The sequence below is a fragment of the Embiotoca jacksoni genome, unplaced genomic scaffold, assembly GCF_022577435.1.
Source record: "Embiotoca jacksoni isolate LCO1_2020_lvr unplaced genomic scaffold, fEmbJac1.0.p SCAF_78, whole genome shotgun sequence".
In the NCBI taxonomy this organism is placed as follows: Eukaryota; Metazoa; Chordata; class Actinopteri; family Embiotocidae; genus Embiotoca; species Embiotoca jacksoni.
The window spans coordinates 640,001-650,000 of record NW_027185434.1 but is presented as its reverse complement, the minus strand read 5'-3'; the positions used below and the strand labels follow the sequence as shown (position 1 = coordinate 650,000).

Here is a 10,000-nt window from a genome sequence, read left to right as displayed (position 1 = left end):
ACGAACTCAGAGATCACAGCAGATAATCAGGAACTGTGTCATGTGACTAAACTACAGACTGCTCATCTTTTCAATGTTTTACAGCGAAATGTTGGAGGAGCAGATTCTTACACTTTCTGAGTTGTGTTTGTTCCTCATTCATTCATCTGGACCAAACAATGGGACCGTACTTTATAATCCGGGTTTACACTCACTGCACTTTCTTCTACTTGGCCTCCTCGTGCAGGAAGCTGCAGCTGCTTCACAATTAAAAGCGTCTCCGTGCTCGGCAGCTGCAGGCTCACGTTGTGAAGCAGCATCAGGTATCACAGGAACGCTGTCGACCTTCTCCTCCTCGTTATCTTCTTCTGATGAATCACATCTTTCATTCTTTATGACTCCAATAAAATCCACCTACTGTTCGCTTCCTTTCAAATGAAATGCTGTGATGTCGGAGCCGCCGTGAGGCCGGTTCAGATCCGGTTCAGATCCGGTTCACCGGGAGTTCCGGTGTAACGAGGTGTTGTTGGAATGAAGCTCGTCAGATCGGACTAAAATAAAAATGTGTTGCTGGAATATGGAAACCAGAGTGTTTGTTTCATGACTGTCAGTCGTATTAGAAGAGATGTTTTAAACCCGGTTCAGCTCAGTGAGGTTCTGTTGAGGTTATTGTGGAGAACCGGCCTTCCTCTGGTAATAATTCTCATGATGTTTAATATTCAGCAGCTCTGCAGTGATGATGATGATGATGAGGGAAGAGGAGGAAGAGCTCAGTGACTCAGCTGAGATCAGCTCTCATGGATTTGTTTTCATACTTTATGGTAAAAAGAAGAGTGAGTGAACGAGTCCACGGTCGCCATGGTGACACAGAGGGGCCGTGAGATCAGAAGCTTTCTGCAGAGGTGTGTGTGTGTGTGTGTGGGGGGGGGGGGGGGGTATGTGTGTGTTGATGATGATCCAGTGATGGTACATCAGGGTCCAACCGGTGTTTGCAGGACTGCAGCTGGAGTCCGTCCTGTCTTTTGGTGTTGAAATCATTTGGGTTCGTTCTCCATGTAGGAATGTCCCCTGAAGAGCGACCCGACCCGACCCGACCCGTCCCGTCCCGTCCCGTCCCGAGGGACGAGGAGCCTTCTGCTGTTGGAGGGTTCTGACCAGCTCGTGTGAGTCGCTCTTTAAACCTGATTCTCCCACACTGCTCTCAGACACGCAGAGCGGCCGCAGCTCTTTGTGGGGACTTTTAAGTCACTCTCAGCGCATCCATGGCAACCACTTGTTGAAGCCTCACTGCTCGTTGCTAGGTGATGGGATGTACTGGACCAGAAAATCCTTCCATTGACACTCCCTCCACCCCCTTCTCCACCCACCCCTCTCCCTGCCCCTCTCCCCCTCCTCCTCCCATGGAGCGCAGCCAAAACAACCCACGTATACGCTCCAACTTCCGCTGGTTACCAATGTTCATATTTCACACACGTGTCCTGATGAAGACTTCTGTCCAGGTGTGCTGAAGATGTTGTGTACATTTAGTGACTTGTTCTCATGCTTGGTTTATATATATATATATATTTATATATATATATAAAGTGTGATCGCCTGGAGTCAGACAGACATGAGGAGCACCAAAGTGTCTTCAGGACATCCCACGTGTCCTCACCAGGACTCAGGACGTTCACACACCCCAGCTGAGACGGTTTAAAGTATGATTTGACATTTTATAAAATTAAATCTCTTCGCAGCTGAGCGCTGCACCACAGACTTGCTTTATAATTCATACTATAGATGATAATTATAATCATTGTCCTCCTAAAATAAGAGGATCACTGTGCTGCTGCAGAAGTTGGAGAAGCTGTAAGTCCTTTGCATCTGCTCTGCCCCCGCTCCTCCCCCTCCTCCTCCTGTTGATCCTGGTGCCCTCATCTTTTCTCCGCTCCCCCCCACCCCCTCCTCCTCCCCCTCTCCCCTCCCCTCTCTGACCGATTAGCCGGTGCGGGGCTCTCCGCTATTTCCATGAGAAAGGCGACGGTCGGTGAAAGGGTTAAGCCTGAGGACGAAGCCCCAAAAAGCAGCCCTAATTTTCTGCTCGGTGGGGGAGTGAGGAAAGCAGGGAGAGGGAACAAAGACGCCCAGGGGAGGAGCGGAGACTCCGGCTTTACTATATGCACCTGCGGCCTGAAAAGCCGCGGACAATGCGCCTCAGAAACGGCCAATTACGAACGGGCCATCCACCCGCTTTTTCTGAGGAGACGTGGGGGAGGAGGAGGAGAGGAGGGGGGGGGAAAGTGAATTTAAAAGAGGGTAAAGATAAGAAAGTAAATAATCGAGCTTTAAATCATCCAGGCACTAAAGACCCCCCTTCCCTTTCCCCCCAACCCCACCCCTCACATCCCCGCCTGGCCCGGCTGCGTGTCCTCCCGCTGCAGTCCACCGTGCTGGGCCCTGTGGTGGTCCGGCTGGTCGGAACCTGTGGTGGTCCGGCTGGTCGGAACCTGTGGTGGTCCGGCTGGTCGGAACCTGTGGTGGTCCGGCTGGTCGGGCAGAACTGTGAAAGTGTAAAAAGGTGGATTGTGTCTGCTGACATGAAGTTATTCCTCCTAATGACTGGGATGGATGGATGGAGTTATGGGATGGATGGAGTTATGGATGGATGGAGTTGTTGATGGAGTTATGGATGGAGTTGTTGATGGAGTTATGGATGGATGGAGTTATGGATGGAGTTATGGATGGATGGAGTTATGGATGGAGTTATGGATGGAGTTATGGATGGATGGAGTTATGGATGGAGTTATGGATGGAGTTATGGATGGATGGCGTTATGGATGGAGTTATGGATGGAGTTATGGATGGATGGCGTTATGGATGGAGTTATGGATGGAGTTATGGATGGATGGCATTATGGATGGAGTTATGGATGGATGGAGTTATGGATGGAGTTATGGATGGAGTTATGGATGGATGGCGTTATGGATGGAGTTATGGATGGAGTTATGGATGGATGGCATTATGGATGGAGTTATGGATGGATGGAGTTATGGATGGAGTTATGGATGGATGGAGTTATGGATGGAGTTATGGATGGAGTTATGGATGGATGGCGTTATGGATAGAGTTATGGATGGAGTTATGGATGGATGGCATTATGGATGGAGTTATGGATGGATGGAGTTATGGGATGGATGGAGCTATGGATGGAGTTAAGGGATGGATGGAGTTATGGATGGATGGCATTATGGATGGAGTTATGGATGGATGGAGTTATGGATGGAGTTATGGGATGGATGGAGCTATGGATGGAGTTAAGGGATGGATGGAGTTATGGATGGATGGAGTTATTGATGGAGTTATGGATGGATGGAGTTATGGAATGGATGGAGTTATGGGATGGATGGAGTTATTGATGGAGTTATGGATGGAGTTATGAATGATGGAGTTATGGATGGAGTTATGAATGATGGAGTTATGCATGATGGAGTTATGGATGGATGAAGTTATGGGATGTCATCACTGAGAAGGGAAAGATTTATGAATAATGAATTGTTATTATAAACGTGTGTTTCAGTTTGATGAGATGATTCAGCAGTTAGACGGCTTTAATAAACTTCTCAGTTCGGTTCTGCCGTCCGGTCTGGTCCAGTCGGTCGGTCCGGTCTGGTCCAGTCGGTCGGTCCGGTCGGGTCCAGTCGGTCCGGTCATTTGTTAGCAGAGAACTGAAAACTGTATTATTTTTATCACCTGATCATCACCAATAAAATGTGACGATTAAACATCTGTTAAGTTTTGTAAATGATTTTAATATCACATGGACATGAATATAATAATAATCTGGGGTGTCAGACAAATACCGTTTTTTTAATGTAAAACTACATTGTGATTTTACAATGTAGAAGATAGAAACTATATTTTGTATTTTTATAAATCCTCTGGTGTTCGTCCTTGATCAGCAGCTTATTATATACATTATTTAGTTATTAATTATGGTTGTAAACGCTGAGCTGTGTGAAGGTTTAATTGGTGTCAGAGGCTGATTGTAGATTCATTCTGTGACCCGACTTTATATAATCTCACCTTTAACTGACAGAACACCAACATGTGACTTCAATGGAAAAGGATTTGTACTTTTTATTAATATTGTCATGAATGCCATAACAAACATTTTTTTTAATCAAAAAGAAATCAGACTCTTATTGTAAGAGCCTAAAAATATATACAGTATTTACAGGAACAGTAACTACATGGCAGCATTTACATACACCACAATTCACTCTAAAAATATGTCAGTATAAAAGTTACATGTTCAAATACTTGGGTAGCAATGTAAACATTCACACATGACTTTATAAAAGAACAGCTCTCCCTTCTCAACAACAAGTCAGGCATCCGTTTCCAGAGCACGAGGAGTTAGTAGTGAACGCTTCCCCTGCACGCCGTCTGATCCGTCCTCACCGCGGCAGCTTGGACATAATCAAGTGTTCTTGATGAGATCAGACAGGAGAGTCGGAGAGAAGCAGGATTAGAAACACTCCTTTACTTTAAACGTCTATCATTACCTACACGTTAGGTTACTGGACAAAGTTTAGAGACGAGATGGAAGATGTGCTGAGGTTTAATCTGATACATTCTCTTTAAAAACACAAACAGTCATGAAGAAGAGCAGCTCTTCATCACTCCAGCGAAGTCGCAATCTGCTATATTTGGAATAAAACAACTGAAATGTGACATTTCATATTAAAATTTCATTCACTTAATGAAAAACCTAAAAAAAACCAAAGAAGGGTTGCTGCGTCCTCGAGGAGAATCAGCAGCCGAACATGTACAGGAACACATCAAATCTAAAACTAATCATAGCAAAGAAAAGTCGTACAACGTGTCCAACGTCTCCGTACCGGAGACGGAGAGCAGTGATCGTGGACAGAACCGGGCTGGTTCCAGCGTGTTCTGTGGTTCCTGTGGATGCGGTGCTGATTGTCCAACAGGTGTTTCCCACGTCATTCAACAGGACTTCAAATAAAACCTAAAAATACAAGAGAACTAAAGCCAAGGCACAAAGAGTTCATCTGCTGACACGTCAGGACGGCACCGCAGACCCGGGCCGGGCCGGGCCGGGCCGGGCTTCAGGCTCAGACTGAGCATGACTGTCCAGAGTGTTCGGGCCGGTGTGAAGAACTCTTGACTCGTTATGGATAAGTTCTAAAAATATAAAAACACAAAAACATTTCCTAATCTGTCTGGAGGATGAAGAGTGTGATGGAGGGGGAGGAGTCTCAGCGGCTGGATGTGTGTGTGTGTGTGTGTGTGTGTGTGTGTGTGTGTGTGTGTGTGTACGACCAACGAGGTAGAAACAGAGAGCTTCAGGTGTGTGTGTGTCTGAAACACCTGAACCAGACCAGAGAACAGAGGACAGCTGCTTCTCCTTCACGTCTCGTGTCCGTCTTGCGTTGCCGATCTAAAGTCCTCCACACCTGCTTCCATCCCGTCCAGCCAGCCGTTCATCAGGACCACTGCTGCTGCTTCTCTTCCTCTGTCCCCCTCGTCCTCGTCCCCGCGAGTCCCCCTCCAGTCCTAGATGTGTGTGAGTGGGACGGTCCCGGTGAGGTAGTGCTGCTGGACACTGGTGTAACCCCTCTGTGCGGTGGAGGGGTCGCCGGCGTCCCCTCCCGGTCCGGGTATGTACATGCTGATCATGTCTCTGAGGTCCCCCTGCAGAGCCCCCCGGTGGTGGCTGGGCGTCCCCGTCGGAGGCGAGTGGGATATCGGTTCTGCTTTGACCATGGACATGGTGACGGGGCTGGGCTGCTGCGGGCTGCTGCTGTAGGACATGGGGCTGTGGAGTGGAGAGAGGCGGGACGGGGGGGCGGAGGGGGACGAGGGGGGGACCAGGACCAGTTACAGCATCATTCACATGGTTTAATAAAGACAACTTTAATATGAGGACACGCTGCTGGAGGCTTCAGGCAACATGTCTGTTTTGTGTCTACAGGTTATTAAAATAAAATGGATGTGCAGCAGGGTTTCTGTAAACCGTTAGCCTAGCCTAGCCTAGCCTAGCTTAGCATATAGAAGAGAATGTGTGATGAATCTGTGAAGCCAAATGTTTTAAACAACCGTCTTTATCCAATAAAGAAAAAAACAGATCGGCCTGAATATAAATCAAATATCAGGATTGTTTATGGCATAAACGGAGGCTGTGGCTCAGACGGTAGAGTGGGTTGAACACTAATCAGAAGGTTGGTGGTCCGATCCCAGCTCCTCCTGTCCACACGCCTAAGTGTCCTTGAGCAAGACACTGAACCCTAAAAAAAAAAATTGCTCCCGATGGTGAACCATCGGTGTGTTGTAAGTCGCTTTGGATAAAAGCGTCAGCTAAATGTAATGTAATGTAATAAATAGAGAAAAGAGATATTAACAATCTCAGGTTGAATGTTCTCGTTGCTTCACATTAATTTTTTGCAACAGGAAGTGTCTAAACCCTCTCGTCTGTCTCGGATTCTCTCCAACAGGAGCCGAACCGAACCGGGTCGTGCTCCAGAACATTCTGTTATTGTGACCAAATTGTGTTCGGTTTCCTCGCTGGTTGTAAACGCACCATATAAAGCTGGCTCCGCCTCCCTCCTCCAACTAGTAAGTGAACGGGTGAGTGAGCAGCAGTGAGTTTGAAGCTGGTCCAGATCCTACCTTCATTCCTGATTATTTCTCAGTCCTAATAAGCCCCGCCCCCTAAAAAAAAAATCCTCCCTCAGTAGATCCAGCTTCCTTCAAAGAACTGTTTCTCCTTCACTGACATTGATCAGTTCACCACTGGTCAGCTGAATGTGGAAACTTCCTGTCTTAATTTCAAATTAAAAGCTCTCATTTCAAAATAAAGTGTTTCATACACCCAAGTTTAGACCGAGTCTTAAACGTAAAACCATGTTTATGTTCTACTTCTCAGAAAAACAGAAAACTCTCATCTTCTTCAGGTCTGATCCACTTTAACGTGTAAATGTAGGTCCAGTGTTCATGACGGCAAAAACAAAAAGACACTTTAAATATATTTCAGACCAAAGAAGCGGTGAAGTTGTTGAATAGACCAAACTTCCTCACGGTATTAAAACTATTCAACTCTATAGCTGCATCATTAAACACTATATTTAACTGTATTTAAATACACAACATTTGAATCTTGCCGTCAATGTTCAATTTATGAAAAGACCTTTTCAAACATGGACAAACAGTTAATACAGCTTTCATCTGTAAATGAGCAAAAAATACTATTTGGGTCTTGAGATCAGTACATCCCACATATTCATATAAGCAGGTAAAATATTAATGACAGGGCTGTTCTATTAGTTGTGGTTCTACTTTCACTCAGGTGACACACCTGGCTACTTCCTGCTCTGGTGGAATAACACGACTCAGTCAGTGAGTCAAACTGTGGCACATTAATCAGCAGCAGCAGCTGCATGTTGAGGCAGATCCAGGATCAGGAGATTAACTGCTGCAGGTTCAGCCTCCACATCAACACAGGGAACCTCACAGCTTTCCCACAACACGGGTAAATCACAACATGTTCCTCTGCATCACTGCTGTCATCATCTGGAGCTTTAATGTGGTGGACAGCGGAGCGGAAATTTATCTTTTAAAATGAGAGTTCAGTTTAAAAAAATTACTGCAACTCAAAGTTGGACCGGGACTTTAGATTTTAACGATTCCTATTAACGATGCTAATAAGAGCGACAGCAGCACGCTCACATGTCATGGAGGCGCTGAAGTGTCACCGGAGAGGAAACGTCTGGTTTTGTGGGAGAAAATGTAAATAAATTGAAAATATTAAAAATGCTATTTGAAAACCATAAAGTTGAGTTGACAGGCGGTCTTGCTCAGTCAGGTTCTGTCTCAAACTTTTTTCTAAATATTGTCTGGTTCGTGAGATTTTAGTGGCACAGGACAGGAAGTCAGTGAAGCTTCAAAGGATTCACCTGCTGGAGGATCATTTTTTATTTTTTAAAAGCCTGAAAAGTTTAGACTGCAGAAATCAGATGTTGGAATATATTTCAACATCGTACCGCAATAATTATCAAAGTGTTTGTAGTTTCAGGGACATGAGACCTGTGGCAGGAGGCAGCTAGTCCTGTGTGAGCGGGGACAATGGCTGAGGAGGACCAGGGGATTGTGGGTAGGAGACCACACACAGAGCAGCCCTGCCTGCCATCAAGTCATCCTGATCAACATTCCAGGCAGGACCGGCCCAGAGCATCACACGCATAACAAGTAGGCAGCAGACTGAACCCTGTTGTTCCCTGTACTCCTCAGCCCACTGCAGCTCAACGGCTCCACCTGAATAAAGTCACTTCTATGAGACAACTCTGTGTTGGGAGGTGCAGACCAGTAATTCAGAGCATTTCTCATCTCTTATTTTACTTCACTTTAATTCTGTTTGTATGTAAAGTGATTTATCACAAAGAAACAAATGTTTTAGGTGTGGAGGACAAACACGATGTGATCTTTGAACAACAAGCTGGAAAGTAAAGACCAGCTGCATTTATGTGTGCAAACGAATGAAAATGAAAAAAAAAGGAAATTAAGAAATCCTAAAATGCATCATGTACATCCTTTTTAGTTTATAATGTGATTTCTGTGCGTGTTTGTTTGAATAGGAGCTGCCGAGTGTTTTGTAACCACTTTTTTTTTTTTTTTTTTTTCTGGAAAACCACCAGGTCACGTGATGAGCAGTTGGACTTTTGTTCAGAAAATTAGTCAAATTTCTTTAAAAATATATTTCCGCATTGTGTCCAAGCAGTTGGAGAGGTTTGTCCCACATTACATCATGTTTAATGGAGGGGCCTGAACTCATTTTAAAAAACATTCAAAAATATTTTTGTTTTTGGGGTCAAATTCAATCTTATGAAGGCTCAAATAAAACGGTTGTTTTTTTAAGGAGGGCGAAAGGTTTTCCATTTGAAATAGAAGCAGAAACGGTCTTTCTCCAACTCTCCCGGCTCACCTGTACGAGTTGGCTCCGTTCATGTACGTCTGTGCTGCCGTCATCGGCGGGTACTGCAGCGCCGACAGGTCGTACCGGTGGAGCTGCTGGGTGTAGCCCAGCGCCTCGCCCTGCATGCCGGCGTACCCTCCGGTGGGGCCCCAGCCGTAGCTCTCCATCCGGGGACTCCCTCCTTGGCCCTGCGCCGCCGCCGCCAGCAGGTTGCCGGCTGACAGCGGATACTTGCCCACCTGGGTGTCCTTCTTCAGCAGCGGCTTGGTCTTGCGGCGGGGCTTGTACTTGTAGTCGGGGTACTCCTTCATGTGGACCGCCCGCAGCCGCTTGGCCTCGTCGATGAACGGCCTCTTCTCGGCGTCGGTCAGCAGCTTCCACTCGGCTCCCAGCCGCTTGCTGATCTCGGAGTTGTGCATCTTGGGGTTCTCCTGGGCCATCTTGCGCCTCTGTCCCCGGGACCAGACCATGAAGGCGTTCATGGGCCGCTTCACTTTATCCATGGGGTCGGTTCCCGGAGCGCACACCGTTTTGGAGCCCGGGTGAGAGTTCCCGTTGCCGCCCAGACCCCCGGTCATGTTGCCGGTGACCGGGGACATGCCCTGGGAGGTCTGGTGAGACGGGGGCTGGCCGGTCGGCTTCAGCTCGTGCTCCATCATGCTGTACATGTTGCTCAGGTAGAGGAAAGGTGAGGTGAGTCACTGAACACTTGAAAGCAGCCTTTGTCGCCGTCCACCTGGCGACTGTGGCGGGTGTTCCTACAGGTTGAACCGGACCGCCGAGGATCCAGATGAAGTAATGAGTCACGACGCGCCGGAGACGGACAGACAGGTCGGTTCGTGGGTTAGAGGTGCGCGGTGTCACTCATCACTGGGATGGAAGATCTTTCTCTTCTTCTTCTCCAGATGAAACCACTTGTTGTCCGGCGGCCAGCTGAACACTGAACTCATCTCTCCCCCAAACTTCCCCTACTTCCCTTCAACCCGTCACCGACCAATGGGAGGGCGCCGAGCCTCGGCCTGTGCGCGTGCATTTGCAAATGAAAAGGCTCCG

At 47.1% G+C, this 10,000-nt stretch overlaps 2 protein-coding genes across 2 annotated transcripts in view; one reads left to right on the top strand and one right to left on the bottom strand.

Moving 5' to 3' along the window:
* Nucleotides 1–563, top strand: part of mpdu1b (mannose-P-dolichol utilization defect 1b) — a 2,879-nt gene extending 2,316 nt beyond the window's left edge. Inside the window, exon 2 of the mRNA XM_069177843.1 lies at nt 1–563. This exon is cut by the window's left edge and continues 1,967 nt beyond it. The gene's annotated coding sequence lies outside the window, so the exon portion shown is untranslated.
* A 3,514-nt stretch (nt 564–4,077) lies between these two features.
* Nucleotides 4,078–9,906, bottom strand: sox19b (SRY-box transcription factor 19b). Its single transcript, XM_069177842.1, has 2 exons — nt 8,957–9,906; nt 4,078–5,797 (listed from the first exon to the last, which is right to left on the bottom strand). Exons 1-2 carry the CDS (start codon nt 9,613–9,615, stop codon nt 5,536–5,538), a joined length of 921 nt encoding a protein of 306 aa, XP_069033943.1. The 5' UTR covers nt 9,616–9,906; the 3' UTR covers nt 4,078–5,535.
* Nucleotides 9,907–10,000: the final 94 nt, after the last annotated feature.

Bases quoted from the DNA above. Each gene is read 5' to 3' on its own strand.
- sox19b (XM_069177842.1), bottom strand. From the start codon at position 9,615: ATGTACAGCATGATGGAGCACGAGCTGAAGCCGACCGGCCAGCCCCCG. The intron at 5,798-8,956 runs GTGAGCCGGGAG...TCCACTCCACAG, and splicing joins AACGGAGCCAACTCGTACAG to CCCCATGTCCTACAGCAGCA.